The following is an 18,053-nucleotide window of genomic DNA, read 5'->3' as shown; positions in this document are numbered from 1 at the left end:
ACCCACCAGCACAGAATCAGGACCCACCAGCACCCGTCAGGACCAAATCACCAGCACAGTACGTTCTCTCGCAGGACAACCATACCCACCGTGAATAACGAAGTCCATCTGTTCTTTCTCTGGCCTACGTACTGATGTGGGCATTTCTAGAGTTCGCATTTTAACATACGTAACTTAAACATAAGTAAACAACGTTTATAACCAAATTTTACCAATATACTTTCCGAGGTATAGTACATGTAGAAGCATTTATTCACCTGTGTTAAACTGAAAATGCAATTAGGAGCAAATATAAAATTGGCGCAAATACAAAAACGAAATCGGCGCAAATGTCATACGCCCATCACAACTTTTTAATTTAAAGAGTTTTCAGACTTGTCATATAAATTGCTAATATTAGACCCCGTTTACACTGAAAAAAAAGACCGATCTTTAGTAAGATCTTTGGTCCAGTGTAAATGGGTAAGATCGATCTTCAATCGGACTACAAAAGACTACATCAAGAGGTGGTTGTAAAAAGATCGGTCTTATTTGAATCGATCTTTTTTTTCGGTGTAAACGCTTAAATCGATCGCGATCGATCTTTTTTCAGGTGAATGTTATATATAGATATAAAACCAAAGGTCAGATCGGTTCTTTTTATGTTGTAGTGTAAACGCACTGGATTAAATAAGATCCATCTCGATAGATCTTGCTTGTGCAATGTAAACGCGAGCTGGTCTTTTCAAGATAGATTCAATTTCGTTGCCAGTGTAAACGGGGTCTTAACCTATGATACAAGTTTTATAAAAATCGTGCAAGAATTGTAAAAATGAGAGCGCAAACGATGCAATTTTAAAATAATCAGTGTTTCCAAGGGACATAACTCTTTCAAAAATAACTGATCAGCTATAATTTTCGAACTCGTCAAAGACATTGGAAATATAAACCTAAGATTTAATTTTCATAAAAATTTGGCAAGAGTTGTATACACGAGAGCAATAACAATTCAATTTTCTATATATTAATTAATGTTTCAAAGGGTCAAAACTGTTTAAAAATGCAGAAAAAACTGATCGGCACTGATTATTGAAGTTGTTAAAGACATTCCTAATACAAACCAATGATATAAGATTTTTAAAAATCTTACAAGAAATGTACATGTGAGAGCGTTAAAGATATTATTTTAGAAAAAAACCCCGGACGGACGATACGACAGACAGACGGACGCTCGGTGTTTCTATGTCTCCCGCAACACGTTTCGCGGTTGAAAAAAAAGAGAAGATAAGTAGTCTAAGGAAGAAATGTGAGAGAATAGTAGAGTCATACAAGTATTTGTATTTTTTATGTCTTTAAGGAGCACTTTAGATCAACCCTTGACAGAAACACAACAATACAAAGTATGTAGGTTCCTGTTCTCTACCTTAAAGAGTAAAAAAGTAGGAAAGAGTATGGCCAAGTTTAATCAATTTAAAGTTTAGATTTTTAAATGCGATATTTATTGATTTTAATAACCATTCAAGTAAAAGGTACTACATTTTGTACAATACAAGACAATTCATGTTCAGATATAAGATCAGTAATGTTCAATGTTATCAGTTAAACGATTTGCATACTTCTCAATGTTGCATATAGAGATGCAAATGAAGGACGTCTCGCAGGATTCTCTTGCCAACAAGAAATAACTGCATCGTATACTTCCTGTGGGCAGTTCTCAGGCTTTTGTTGTCGATAACCGGACTCCAGTTTTTGTAGGATTTCGCCGTTGGCTATTCCTAAAATAAATATAAAATTAAATGTACACAAATGTAGTAAGATCTAAAACTCTATGCTGAAAACTTCGTGAAAGAAGAAAATGTCAAACCATAAAATATAACATGAGTAACATTCAAGGAACAAAGAACATGTGTATTTTACCTTCAAGAGGACATACAGTTGAAAAAATTTCGAAACCAAAAGAAATATTATCTGATTGAAGCAACGGCCAACGGTACCAATTTTACTGTTCATAATTAGCATTTTGACAATAAATGTTAGTTAAATAATGCTAACTAGTGGCAAAATTGTTTGAAAACCCAAACTTATTCCGAAAGTTATTTGATCACTTTCAAGAATTCATTTTACGTTCAGTTGCACCGATCACAAATTAGGCTTTTCGATGAACGTTTAAAAGCGATTTATTCATTTTTTAAGAATAATAATTTATATTGAATTCGTAAAAGTATTATAATATATATATGTAAAATATCTTTTGGCGACAAACTGGGTAACATACCAGAATAAGTAACAAGTAATAAACATGTCATAATTATGATGTCATATTTGGATGGAAAAGATGATCGAGGCCGCTAAAAGTTCTAATAGCAAATTATTATTTTGATATACATATGCAAAGGACAAGGTACGATAAGGCCCGTTTTTGGAATTTTGGATCCTCAATGCTCTTCAACTTTGTAATTGTTTGGCTTTATAAATATTTTGATATGAGCGTCACTGATGAGTCTTATGTAGACGAAACGCGCGTCTGGCGTACTAAATTATAATCCTGGTACCTTTGATAACTATTTGGCTCCGCTATGTTCTCATTTTTAAAATTTTGTTTTTGAAAGCTACTTGTCACGTTTAAAAATTCCCTTAGGTTTGAAGTTTGTTTGGATGAACTTCCAAACCATTAATTACAGAAAATGGGTGAGATGAGGGGGTAAAAGGGTACCAAAAACACACAAAAAAAAAGAAAATTGTCATTGTTTCTTCTAGGATGCGCCTATGTGACCCGGAGAAAATGACGGCGATTTAGAAGGCAAAAACAGTGCTCATGACATTGGAGTAAACAAAATCCTGGGCACTTAAAAACTAAAAAAAATATTCGTTGTACGAAACACCTGAAAAGTGAATAATAATTACAATATTTGAATAATAACAGAAAGTTCACCCCCTCACCTCACCCAGTTGCTAAAATTAATGATTTAAAGTTCATCCAAACAGACTTCAAGCATCAGAGAATATTTTAACACAATAAGTAGCTTTCAAAAACAAAATTTGAAAAAAAATGAGAAAATAAGGGGGCCAAAAACGGGCCTTATTGTACCATGTCCTTTGACATATCTACAAAACAAAAATATTCCATTTTTGTTGAATCCCATAAATATCTGTAGCAAAAGCCGGGATCATTAATTACATTTACTCTCCTCAAAAATATAGTTTCGTATACTAATAATTATTTTTGTACCTGGATATGGTTCCCTTCCTTTGTTCATAATTTCTATTACAACTATACCAAAAGACCAAACGTCCGACTTTGTTGTAAATTCACCTCTAAAACCTTCCGGTGCTGTCCATTTTATAGGGAAACCACTACCTGAAAGTGATTAAATTGGAACATTTTAGACCTTTCCATTTTGTTAGATACTTAAATAAAAAAATGTTTTCAACGCTTAAGAATTCTTTTTTGGTCAATAGATTAAACCTCTGCTGAGGTAACATCGGTATTTACAAATATGCATGTGAGTCACGTCCAATAGGAATGGGAAAGTGAAATTTGATGCTCTCTACAATTTGAAACACCCTTGCAAATTTTTTTGAGGAGCCATAGGTAGCCTGTTGCAAGAAAAAAATGCCCATATAATGGCATAAATATATATATGTCTAGCGGGACGGCTACAGTGCAGGCGATTTGGTGTCACGATATCTCAGTAGCATGGGTTCGAATCCCGGCGAGGGAAGAACAAAAATTTGCGAAAGCAAATTTACAGATCTAACATTGTTGGGTTGATGTTTAGACGAGTTACATATATATATATATATAACGTCTGAATTATAGTCAACGATTTTTCCCACGTGGGCGCTGGATCGTTACAAGTAACGATACATGTACAAAATAAAATAAATTATATAAACGCCTAAGAAGTGTACATAACAACACCACCAATAACATAAAAAGGAACTATAAATTAATGTAATTATTTATAAATATTTCGGATAACAGATATCCTTTATCGGTATATATGATTGTGATGTTGAATGAATCAATTATCAGTCTACTTAGATTAAGCTGTTACAATCTTGAAATTTATACAATAAAAAAGTCAAACCGAACATCAGGTAAGACGTTTGCACAATTCTAAAAATTTGTTAAACACGACATAGGTTATATGACTAATTACATCAGAGAGTTCAAATATATGCTTAAAATAAAAAAAAAAAATAATGTGCGATATGAACTAGCACAATTTTAAAGCTTTAACGGTGTCGACAATTATGATGTTACAAGAAAGATTGCGTCAATAAGAATTAAAAAAAAACAGCACTGAACGGTCTAAATTTGTAAATATTTCAGATTTGACAACGGTAGTGAGGTTACATTAGAGTCTGCGATGTTTAAAACAAACGGCCGATAAAATATAATAATAAATTTTGACTGAAGTAAACTAGTTGAACGTGGCTAGGTACATCCCTAAAAAAATTAAGCAATTTAAATTGTTATATTCAACAGATTTATTTAGAGATGAGTAAGGTAAAGAAATAAAAACAGAGACTGTAATAATAAGTAATATAACCCAGACGTGAAGCCAAAATGAGAAAATTAACAACTTTGGCACCAAATGGGATAAATGAAAAGATGTAGTTCGACACCATGCAGTGCTTCACATCTGGTTGGTTGTAGGGCATTGTCATCGGATAAACTTTGCAACCAAGATACTCAAATAATAAATGTGGGTAAGTTTAATTTTATTTGATCAAGTATTTATTTGTATATGTACGGTGGCCTATAGTTGTTAGTTTCTGTGTCATTGTGGTCTCTTGTGGACAGTTGTCTAATTGGCAATCATACCACATCTTCTTTTTTTTTATATACAGATTAGGAGGAGAAGATTGCAACTTGGGGGCAACTTTAAAGGGCAATAACTCTTGAAAGGATCAATTGATAGTTAACCTGATGAACATTTTCACTCTGTCAGATTTCTTCAAAATGCTATTTTGGTTGATGTATCCTAAGGACGAATTAGGGCACGTTTTGTTTTCAGTTGGCCCAGTGGCTTCAGAAGAGAAGAATTTGTAAAAGTCAACAGGCGACGACGGACAGCAAGATATGAAAAAGCTCACTTGACCCTTTTGGTCAGGCTGGGAACAGTATATTAATATATATGTTCCGTGGTCAGGTGAGTTTAAAAGTAGTTTAAGGGCAACTGCGGGGCCATCATGGTTGATTGGAGGGCTCATCAGATTCATTTTTAAAACTAGATATCCTAAGGACGATTTAGGCCAAGTTTTGCTTTTAATTGGTCCAGTAGTTTCCGATGAGAAGAGTTTTTAAAAGTTAATAGACGACAACATACACCAATTGATGCGAACAACTCACTTGACCATTTTGGGTCAGGCGAGCTAAAAAGTAGTTTATGAGCAATTTCTCCTTTAAGGTTTTTATAAACATTTTAGTTACAATGTATGTTTAACTTTTAGAAGAAATTGTCCTAATGATCACCAGTTGTAGGCGGCTATCTCTAATTCTGTTATGATATTCAATGTAAATCAAATGATAGAAAAAACACATGACATGATCATTAGCCCATACAAACAGTCCTCTGGCTCTGAAGTTAGTCTTATTTTTTGTAAATCTTACAATAATGATCAGTACTGCAGTTTATATTTTCTGTCATATCATTATAGTGTTTAAATTACAAAATTTATGTAAACATATTGAAATTGACAAAAATTAATTGTCATTCAATGGCATTTACTCTTATTTTAGCTGTCAACTGACAATTTTGGTACAGCATACATGTACGTATTTTTCATCCGTGTCTTTTTGAAAATTTTCAAAGCATGTCTATATGTACTCTTTCTTTCTGTAGTCTCAATATAATTATAATACTGCAAACTTGAGGACTCCTTTTTCATTTTTAAGAACATAATAACCAAAAAGGAGTCGTTTAAGGAGTCCTTGAATAATTTCGGTTATGTTACCTATTTCTATAAAAATAGACAAAAGACATCATGGAAAAAGAAAACACAAGTTGTAGATTTATTTTTGGTCTTTCTGTTATTTTTTCATAATAGCAAAACATAGCCATTAAACTACAATAACTCATACATTAGCCGTATGTGGCAAAACTTTTAGGAATTTTAATCCTTTTTGCTCTTCAACAACGTACTTTATTTGGCCTTTTGAATATTTTTTGGATTCGAGCGTCACTGATGAGTCTTTTTTTTAGACGAAACGCGCGTCTGGCGTATATACAAAATTTAGTCCTGGTATCTATGATGAGTTTATCATCATACAAATATAAATGAAAATTGAGGGTTTCAACCATTTGATTTCTGTCGTTTTTCAACCATTTTCAAACGTCTGTCGTTTTTTTTTAAGAATAAAAAAAACTAAATAACACAAATATGTGTATTTCAAAAAAATACATCTTGTAAACGTGTACTTGTATGTTTAAATCGTTCTTTTTGTATCCTAAACGACATAAATAGTAAACAAATGAACTATGATGATGGCCATTTATATCACATGTATCACAGCTCCTTATTTTTATGTGTAATGTTACTTTTATATGTACATGTAATTCACTTTTATATTTAATACTAATTTTATATATAATTTTACTTTTACATGTAATGTTGCCTTTTTTGTAATGTTACTACGTATGCTATAAAATTACCTCTCGAGGTGTAGACATTCTGATCAGATGGTAGAAGTCGCGCAAGTCCAAAATCTGCAACTTTTGCGATTTTATCTTTTCCAATAAGCACGTTTCTAGCTGCTAAATCTCTGTGTACAATTCTTTTGCTCTCCAAGAAAGCCATCCCGTTTGCTATCTGTTGTTAAATATATGTTTTCTGAATGATAACAGCCGGTACAATTTACAATCGTTAAACTTATTTTATATAAACCATAAAAACAAATTTTGATGTAAAAAAAAAAGAAATTGAAACAACCCGATTGAATTTCGTAGAAGCCAGATAAGTATAATTGCTTTACAAATATCAATAATGGTGACCTTGAAAAATCAGTTATGCATTAGAGTGATATCTAATCATATACCTGAAGAATATCCACTAGTAAATAATGTTAAATAACAAATACTGAACTCCGAGGAAACGTTTAAACGGAGAGTCTGTTACTAATCAAATGGTAATATCAAAAGCTCTTCAACATAAAACGAACGGATAAGAGCTGTCAAAATCCTGACTTGGTACATGCATTTTCTTGAGTAGAAAATGGTGGATAAACCTGGTTTTATACGTATTAAAACTCTCACTTGTATCATGACAGTCGCATAAAATTCCATTATACTGACGACGATGTGTGAACAAAACAAACATAAAAGGTCAAAATGTTAAATAGGGGTACATCAGTATAACAAATATATTACCACAAGAACACAAATTTGATACATCACTTTGTATTTTGACTTGTTGGTACTTTCCCCGAATTATTGCTTTAATTATTGAATTCTGTTTCAGCGAATCAGCTTAAAATTAGAATGAAAATGGGGAATATGTCAAAGAGAAAACAACCAGACAACCAGACCAAAGAGCAGATAACAGCCTTGTCTCCATTTTACATATATCTCCATGCAATCAAATGCTACTAAGCACACTAAGACCGTTGGATATACTTTGTTTTGAAACCATTATTAGTGGTATGAAATTAAAACAAATAGTGACTGCCTTCATATGAATATGGACACTCGTGATTGCTTACAAGTAAGCTATTGAACTAAGGGTGCCTATTGCCTATGTTACAAACATATGATATTGGCGTTGTCACAATTCCACCATATTTCCCTCAATTATGACATCACCAAAGTATCGACATTCTACTTGCTATGCATTAGCGACACGGTACACGTAGATGCAATTAGCAAAGCATTGTGTGGCAAGACTCCGTGATGAAGACAATACATTACCCTATATGGTTTACTTATATTAACTGTGACTCGGATGGATAGTTGTTTAAAGGATGGTGTTTGACTTTTAACGTCTGTTTTGTATGATACGAGATTGTTTATTTCTCATCGATTTATATTTTTATTGCTATCTCCTGTCTTATTTGCGGTCGCAAAACAAAGGTTTATAAAACCATTACCGAAAATAGAAACAAAATAAGTACATTTAGCGTGTCTATTTTATATGGAAAAACGATGATCAGAAATGTTATGTGATACATGTACCATTTGTTACCATCAGACTGAAAACTTCAAGTACTAACGAAGCATGAAGATTTCATACCTGTGCAGCTATTCCTATCATGGCATCTAGTTGTAAGGATTTCTTGGTTTTCATATAATCGAGTAAACTTCCATTTGACATGAACTCGCTAATAATGAAAACCTGCTTTTGATCCGTACAGATACCAAGTAATTCAACTAAATTTTCATGTTGACACTTTTTCATGATTTCAGCCTCTGCTAAGAACTCCTTAGTTGACAAATGTTCACCTTTTGAGATTTTTATAGCAATGACCTTTCCATTCATTTTACCTTTAAATACAAACAGTGAAATCTACAGAAAATAATTGATTTTAAAATATCATAATTCCAAATCACATTAACAGAAGAGCGAGGCGCATATGTTTTTTTCCATAATTATTATGATTGAGAAAAAAACTGAATGTTCCACAGAATCAGGACTTATCTTATTTGACATAGCTGCGAAGTTAATAATTACATAGTATATTCCATGATGCCTATCAATTTATTTAATTTTGAATTTTAAAATCTAGAATGAAATCTTTATTTGACATGCTATATATGGCCTTGAATAGGACAACAATAGAGCTATATTTACAATAAAAAAGAATCGTATTTTATTCTATCACATCACTTTAAATGATTAGATGATTGATTGTTAGTGACAAATATTTCATGTATATTCAGGACAAGAACAAATTAAATACAAATACAATATGTAGGTTATGTAATAGATGTCCGGAATTGAGATTGGAGAAATTTAGACTGCCACGGGAAAAGAAGGCTTTAATATTGGATATTTGCAGAAATATATACTTGCATATTCGGACCTCTGAAAGAAATGTTGCAAGATTTACAAACGTGCAAAGAGCGTGTCACTCTCTTTACACTTGGCTTCATCGGATTTAACGTCCATATTCTGACCGGACGTGGCTGCAAATTGGTACATTTCGCTTAGCTGAATGGACGCTCTACAATGGCGAGGGTTTCGGAATAAGACCAATGAAGACCATACTTCTATTTCGTGTAGTCACCTTTTGGGACCATCATTTTAAGCTTTTATTTTTAATATTTTATTTGGTATAATTATCAATGCTCAGATTTTCCATAAACATTGCTTTGGCTTGATTAAATATTATGAATTGGTGGATTGATTAATAAAAGTGTAAAGAAACGGATGTTTCCAAATTGACCCAGTTATTTGTCCTCGGCTAGTAATTCTAGCCTTAGAAGCGTAATGCCCGTCGGCGTTGCCTCGTGCCACTGCACGCATCTTCGATCATTATAATGGACCTTACACATATTTGTGTGTAAATACATGCTATGTGAATGCTTTGTTTCAATCAGTATGTGACACTATAATAAACAAATGTTATTCCTATTTCTATTTATATAATAGGGCCATTATACATACAGCCTCTATTGATTACTATAAGTTTGAATAATTATGAATGTGAACATTTTGAAATGTCGTCTATTGTTTCATTACCGACTTTGAATCCAGAATTCATATTTTTTAGACAGGTTACCTCTGTCGTATAGGACATCCTGGTACTCGGTCAAGCAAGAGCAACTTAAATAAGTAAACTCAAGATTTTAATTGTGTTCTGTACATGACTAACTCATCGGAAAACCGTTAACATTCCCCTCAATTTGCACCGATTGTATATGTGAGTTAACTTATTGTGGTTGCTCGTAATTGACGGAGTACCATGATGTCTTATCACATGGTAGGTAACCTGTTGAAAACTAGTAGAACCTGGAGTTAAAAGTTGGTAATATGTAAATGGTTTATTAATATACAAGAACACTCGGTATGTGGTAAAGTATGTACCCATAGTTGAAGGAGCTGTACGGTGATCTTTAGTTGCTTTTTGGTGTTATTTGGTCTTTGGTCTCTTATAGTCTCATTGAAAATCATATTATATCTCCTATTTTATAAAGATATTTTTGACAAATTTGAAAATACAATTTTCTATGTAAAATATCTGTTTGTCATTTAAGTTGTAATGATATGCTCGTACATTTAAATTTGAATTGTCATATACACATTTTTTAATGACATTGTTCTTCTTGAATGGTCAAGTTGTCTGGTCTTGCATATCCTTGTCTAATGCAATCTACTTGCGAATTACCTTTGTAAACTTCTCCAAAGTTCCCTGCCCCTATTATTTGGTCCATCGAAAACTCTTCTCTTGGTATGTCCCATTTATTTTCTCTATTTTATGACAACAAAAGAACAAGTGTATGAGGTATATTATAGAAAATTCTGTTTTTCTTCATCTGCACAATTATTGATTGTATTGTCTAACTTAAAATCTTCAGCAGATAATTATTCAAACGTATATCAAATTTAGAATATATGTATGTAAATTAAATACCGCCTCTGTGCATGCGACCTCCGAAGCTGCAATTAAGAATACACCTTTAATGTTCGGGTTACCCTTTTAGCTTTATTTCTTTTAAGTCCAATGAAAAATTAGACAGATAATTGTTTATTTGAAGAACAAAAACCAATTTGAAACACTAATTAATAACATATTTTCCTCCGCCTATATCAGAAAATATGAGCTATTAGAACTACGTGGCGATATCATATACATTTGTATGTGATCTGTTTATCCGCTTGGTAATAACTAGTAACAGTTATAATTAAAATATGTTTTGTGTCAAGATGCTTTATTTTATAGAATATAAACAAACCGAAGTATGTATTATATGTATTATATTATTAAATTAAAGTAAAATTTCCTAAAGTATTAATCTCTATACTCAAGAAATATAACTGTAATATCACTAGACACACATTAAATTTAATATCTTACCCTCCGCGTGGTGCTTTCTTTTCAAATTCCTTCTTTATGACGATGTATTCGTAAGGACTGAAAAAATATCCATAATTCATTTCTAAATGTATGTGGCATATTATGAGTATCATAAATAGTTCTCGATTTTTACCACATTGTCATGTTGTCAGAATACATTCGCAAGGTTTTGGTAGAGTACTTCAAATAACCTCTTTAGACATTTTTATAATATATTCACAAAAAGTTGTACATCGTTGTCAATATAAAGGAATTTTATGCGACTGTCATACAAGTGAGAGGGTTAGCTAGCTATAAAACCAGGTTTATTCCACTATTTACTACATGAGAAAATGCCTGTGCCAAGTCAGGAATATGACAGTTGCTATCCATTTGATTGATGTGTTTTGATTTTGCCCTTTGATTAGCGAAAGTGACTTTCCGTTTTGAATTTAGCTCGGAGTTCGATACTTTTGTGATTTTACTTTTTAGAATGTTTACTTCAAAAAAGTAAGAAGGCAAATGTAGATCCGTGTAATAGAAATGAGAAAACCTACAGGATCTAGAAAATTGATAATGTAAAGAGGCGGAAACCAGTTGGAAATAAAGAAAAGAAGGGTGACTCTTTGTTTAAGAAGGTTGAAAAAGCAAAATTTGCATGTTTGAATGCAATCTCCGTACAGCGCTAGTTTTCTTTCCGTATACTTAGTACACTACAATACAATTGTAGTAATACGAAGTAAGTACTGAACGAATGTGAGCTCTGCGCAGGAGATTGATTTGAATTGTCTACATCTGCATCATGTTTCTATGGGATTTAAAAGTTAAATAAAGGTGCATAATTTAGGATTTAATGACGTGATAAAGGCAAACATAATTGAAGAACTTTTTAGGTGGAAGATGTCTTTACGCTTGCAGTCAGTTCAGTACTTTGTAGTAGATTTTCAGACAAATCAGTATGTCGTTAATCTGTGCATGCGAATACAAAAATGTAGCAGCTCCTTAAAATTCTGAGCAGATCTTTTTTGACTGAAAGCTAGCTGTACAGTACTGAATTTATTACTGTGAATAAGTCTTTATATGACTGGAAAACTGAAAATCATTGTTAGTCGTATAGAGCTGTTTAGATTAAAAGGACTATTTCATACTCAAGTTCGTTTACTAGTGAGAAGACTAGTTTATTTCTGGGAAGTCAGCCAACGGATGATATTTGAAATTTAAAAAAAAATGAATAGTATATAATTCTTTAATTTAAATTTCCTTTGAAATCGTAACAGTTTTCGACATATATGAATGAAAAAAATCTACAGTTTTTACCGGACATCAATCTGATTGAAATATCACATCATGCATATAATACATATCTATTTTGTCATTTGTAAACAGTATTAGTAAAATCACAAAACTACTGAACTCCAAGGAAAATTCAAAACTAAAAGTCCCTAATCAAATGGCAAAATCAAAATCTCAAACAAATCAAACAAATGGATAAAATTGTCATAATCCTGACTTGGTACAGACATTTTCTTATGTATATTTAATCTGGTTTTTAGCTAGCTAAACCTCTCACTTGTTTAAAATTCCATTATATTGACAACAATATAAGAAAAAATTACAAACAGATATAATAGGTAAAATTGTCAAAATAGGAGTACAGCAGTCAACATTGTGTTTAAAATCTTAATCACTATAAAACAAACACATATGTTACAAAGAAACACAAAAACATATGTAGACAAAGCACATTTGCAAATTTTGATTTTGCCAAAGAATCATTATACAATGACGGGATGCATAAGTATAGAGCCACATCAAACGGATTTCACTCAAAACAGACAAAACAGTAAAAGTAATATCCAAAAACACTCATAATAAAAGAAAAATGTTACAGTTTGTATGGTTTTACACTAGTTATTTGGGGGGGGGGGCGCTCTATAGCTTGCTGTTCGGTGTGAGCCTAGTCTCAATGTGGAATACCGTACCTTGACCTATAATGGTTTACTTTTATAAATTGTGACTTGGATGGAGAGTTGTCTCATTGGCACTCATACCACATCTTCTTATACTGTATCTATGTATCACGTTATTAAGATGATAAACAACGCCATAACCCATAATCTATACTTCAAGACCATCGTGTATCTTTTGTGAAGTTGATACGGAATATTAATCAACAAGGTATCGGAATCTTTAGATAAACATTTGTTAGAAAAAGGACGAGACATTCTTTGACATACCCCTGGTTCATCAACTTTGGGCTCAGACACTGATGATGTATTTCACAAATTCTGTATAGGAGAAACAAGCTCTTGAATACCGAATAAGTTTGGAAATTTATATCCAATATGCAGGTGAAGTTGGTATATTGCTACTAAAATGGACCAAATTGACAGTTTCGAAATGAAAATCGTCTCGTTTGTCATAGGTTCTGATGTCAAACTCGATGTATACGTCTAAAAATGAGACGGATGAAGTGTCTGAAAGGACTCCAATTCATATGAAATAATTAAGAGGTCAACAAGGGGAGGCGCACAGTTGTTTTTATTAAAATACCGACAATTTGTTGAAAAGGCTACCGTCAAATTTAACAAATAAGTTGCCAATAAAAAACTTCAACATACTGATATCTTGTACCTCGTGTAGCATGTTTAACATTTTTGTTTACTTTTACAAAATATGCCGTATGGTATCCAAAAGTAATAAAACTTAAATCGTATGGTACCATTTTTATATCTTAAAGCACTGTGGATTATTTCTTTTAGACGATTTTTCAATTTCACATCGGGAATGGTGGAATACAGGGTTGAAAAACAAAAAACGATTTGATACCATTGATTTCAGAAAAAAATCGAGATTTGAAATTATCCAGAAGTTCTTTAGAATCCACATCATGGTGTAAAAAATATAAGAGCTCTGTGAAGGCAAACTATTTTTTTCCCGTTGCAGGAGATCATCCCTTCTCCACTGCGCTATTATATGATCTTTGCTATAAGTTTAAATTTACAACATTACAAAGACACACTATTACTTACTGAGATATCTTAACACAAATGAATAGAATAACATTTTTTTTTCAAAATCAATGTTTTATATTAAAAATTAAAAAGATCGATTTTTTTAATATAAAACCTATTTATGAATATTAAAAATTGATGTTCTTTATCATTGAAACACATTTGTAAATATCAATAATTGATTTGAATTTATTTTAAAAAAAATGGGGAATAAATTTCTCAAAGGCTTGCTGTTTTCTAGTATACATTTATCAGTTTGTAAATTAAATGGATTTAATTATGAAAAAAAAAAGATAAATATATTTTAACTTATTACGTAATATACTAATTATGATAACATCAGCATAACTATACCATAAACTGAAACTAAAATACATGTACCTGTATGTTAGAGACACCAATAAATCTCCAGGTACAATGGCGAGCTCAGGTTTTCCCCATTCTTTAAATTCGTAAAAATTATCGGCTCCTGAAAAAAATATTTTGTAAAACTAACTATATTTATATTTATAATTGTGGTTCAATTCAATATTTGCTACATAAGAAAATGCCTGTACCAAGTCGGGAATATGACAGTTGTAATCCATTCGTTTGATGTGTTTTAGCATTTGATTTTGTCATTTGATTAGTGCCTTTCCTTTGAAAACTTTCCTCGGAGTTCAATATTTTTGTGATTTTACTTTTTATATTGAGTGATCAATATATATATATATAATATCTTACCTCTACTATAGATAATTTAGCTGATCTGTAAAAATAACATCTCCATGCCTTATACATTATGTACTGTAGTACGACGCTAGATTAAAACTGATGTGGAAAGGTAACACCGGCCACCGAAAGCTTCATTTTTATGAAGCCCAGGTGGTCGTGTGGTCTAGCGGGACGACTACAGTGCAGGCGATGTGATGTCACGATATCTCATTAGCATGGGTTCGAATCCCGGCGAGGGAAGAACAAAAAATTTGCGAAAGCAAATTTACAGATCTAACATTGTTGGGTTGATGTTCAGACGAGTTGTATATACTATATGTATAGATATATAGATATAAAATTGAAATATGCCATCCTGATTTTAAAATGCGTCATCTATTGTTTAAAAGAATTGGAAATAATAAAAAATGACTCCAATATAAAACAAAGTATTTAAAAGAAGTCGTAACCTTCAAAAGACTCATCAGTGACGCTCATATCAAAATATTTAAAAAGCCAAACAAGTACAAAGTTGAAGAGCATTGAGGATCCAAAAGTCCAAAACGTTGTGCCAAATACGGCTTAGGTAATCTATGCCTGGGATAAGAAAATCCTTAGTTTTTCGTAAAATACAAAGTTTTGTAAACAGGAAATTTATAAAAATGACCACATTATTGATATTCATGTCAACACCAAAATGTTGACTACAGGGCTAGTGATACCCTCGGGGACGAAACGTCCACTAGCAGTGGCATCGACCCAGTGGTGTAAATAGTTATCAAAGGTACCAGGATTATAATTTAGTACGCCAGACGCGCGTTTCGTCTACATAAGACTCATCAGTGACGCTCATATCAAAATATTTATAAAACAGAAAATTAAGTGTAAAATAAGTCTCATTTGCCTGTATTTACCTATCATGCATTTTAGCATCTTTTAACACAGAAAGTTATATTGTAATTTTTACTTGGCTTAGTAACGAACAATAACCTCTGACCGGAACAAACCTTTTGTAGTTGATGCAGTATTTCCCATTTTAATCAGCTAACACTATAACATAAATTCTCCTATTTGAGCACTGACTTCTTTTAGGTTGAAAATAAAATTACTTTCGGTTTCTTTTTCTACCTTGACAAAATACGTTGCATAACAGAGTTATTGATCGTTGATTGTATGGATAAAAGATGTAACAGATAAAGCATATCTAGAGCCACATCCAGAGATAAACGTTATCAGCAAATATTTAATGAAAACTGATAGAAAAAGACGAAACGATAGAATTAGAAATAACCGCCAAAGAGACAGCATACCTGACTATTTATGATTTTTAATGATTTTTTATTTTGGCTTTCAAAAAGATTACTAGTTTTGCTTTATCGAGCTATATCTAAATGGCAAATGTTAGTCATGAAACAGTCGAATGATTTACAAATAAGTAAGATAGTATGTGCTAAGGATTTACAATAACTGTAGAATACGACTGCCTATTATACAGGTAAACAATAAAGGCGATATCAAAATAATCATTTCTTTATCGGGAGGGAATCATTAAATAGGATATGACAATTTTTTTTTTTTTTTTTTTTCTTTATCTAAATGGAGATTTCTTTTACCTAACGGTTGGGTGTTATCATGAATTTGGAAGGCGTTACTAATTTCCAGAACATTTTCATGTTAAAAACTTACAAAAACATAATTGTGTTTGTGTCATCTCATCAGCATATGTTTTATCGTTCAAACTTTGAAAAGTGAAAAATATAGAAACCCTCCTTTTCGGGTTTAATTTTTGTAAATGATGTCTATTTGAATTATACATAACATGAGAGTACCCCCATTGCATCTTTTTTGACAGTTTTTTTCACATACGTGTGTTTTTTTATGTTCTACACAAAAATGTCCATTCTGTGTTTATTTTGTCGATGTGTCATTATTTACTTTATACGGTAACCAACTTTATACTGTCCATATAGTTCCTACAATTTTATTTTGCATCCATATACACGGTAGGTTTAGTGTCCGGCTAGGATCGTGTTCTTTCGAGTGTGACCCCTTTTTTCGATTGATTATGAACCAAAAATGTAAACAAACAGACTTGATCTCTAACAAGACGTGATATAGACGCTTGTGTTTAATATACAAAGTTATATTATGTATGATAGTATTTATTATAGAAAGATATTACTAACCCGACATTATTTTTTGTTTAAGTATTAAGCCTGAAATTTTTAATTCCAAAATACAGATTAATAAAATTGAGAATGGAAATGGGGAATCCATTTTTATACACACAACACTGATAATGTTGAAGGAAATGCATACATGGAATCTATATATTTGTAGAACTACAGAAACTTAACAAAAATTCTTGTTTTTGTATTGAAAACGACATTTTGAGACTGAATTCATTTATTTATTTTCGGGGTTTTTTCGAGAGCAATCCGGGCTTTTTCGAGTGATTATACAAATTGCCTATAGTTTAAAATGCTATTTGTCAGTGTATTTACGATTGAAAAAATAATAATTAACAAAGTTTCAAATTTAAAGTACTTTTCCAGACATGAACCAATGCATTCGTCAGTTTGATAATGGTGTTCTAACACTTACATGTTATAAACATTCGTTCATTTGTATATATTTTGCTGTTTGTCATATTTTTTAAAACTTTCATGTACAGTACATATTCGTGATGTCAACAATATAATGTACGCATAAATAATTAGGATTGAGACGTACATACAGATATTTGTATTTCTGATGAGCTATTCATTTCATTGTTTAAAATGTATAAAATCCAATTCAAATGATTTTATCAATTGAAATAAAAATCGAGCGGATTAATTGTGTCCGTGTTTTTTTTAATTTTTCATTCACAACACCAATTGCTCCCTCCAATTTAGAACGTATGTAAAAGTAGCCCTACTCTGACATCAAAATAGTGCTTTCGATGTCCTCGTTTACTTAATTGGTTCCGAAAGGCGTTCATAATCTCAATCATAATAATACGTATTTGTTTAGTCCTTTAGACATTTGAAAGATTTTCGTTTCTATTTTTGCTTAATGGATGAAATTATGGTTCTGTAATTTTAGATGATAGAAGAACCGTATAGTTCAGTCATATCTTTTTGTTTTATTTGTTTTATTTGTTTCTGAGGGGAGGGGATGTTTTTCTTATTGTATTCAATCTTGGTAAATAATTTAATTTGGATGTAATGCGTCTTCTCTGATTAGCTGACGTTGTATTGGCGTGTGACCGTGACGTCATCCACGGTTTTTCATGATTTACCCCGGTTTAAACTGGAAAAAAGAATTAAATTATAAGAAATGACTGGAATAGTTTTTCTGCCTATTCGAAATAACATACGCTACGC

General features: G+C 31.9%; 1 protein-coding gene across 1 annotated transcript; it reads right to left on the bottom strand.

Annotated features, from left to right (window-relative positions):
* Window positions 1–1,455: 1,455 nt before the first annotated feature.
* On the bottom strand, window positions 1,456–15,844 carry LOC143082882 (tyrosine protein-kinase src-1-like). Its single transcript, XM_076258852.1, has 8 exons — window positions 15,693–15,844; window positions 14,374–14,461; window positions 11,000–11,056; window positions 10,310–10,392; window positions 8,215–8,465; window positions 6,642–6,798; window positions 3,209–3,337; window positions 1,456–1,754 (listed from the first exon to the last, which is right to left on the bottom strand). Exons 1-8 carry the CDS (start codon window positions 15,718–15,720, stop codon window positions 1,579–1,581), a joined length of 969 nt encoding a protein of 322 aa, XP_076114967.1. The 5' UTR covers window positions 15,721–15,844; the 3' UTR covers window positions 1,456–1,578.
* Between the last annotated feature and the right edge of the window lie 2,209 nt (window positions 15,845–18,053).

This window comes from Mytilus galloprovincialis, chromosome 7 (assembly GCF_965363235.1).
Source record: "Mytilus galloprovincialis chromosome 7, xbMytGall1.hap1.1, whole genome shotgun sequence".
NCBI lineage: Eukaryota > Metazoa > Mollusca > Bivalvia > Mytilida > Mytilidae > Mytilus > Mytilus galloprovincialis.
Note: the sequence above shows the minus strand (reverse complement) of the source record. Positions and strands in the feature narration are given on the sequence as shown.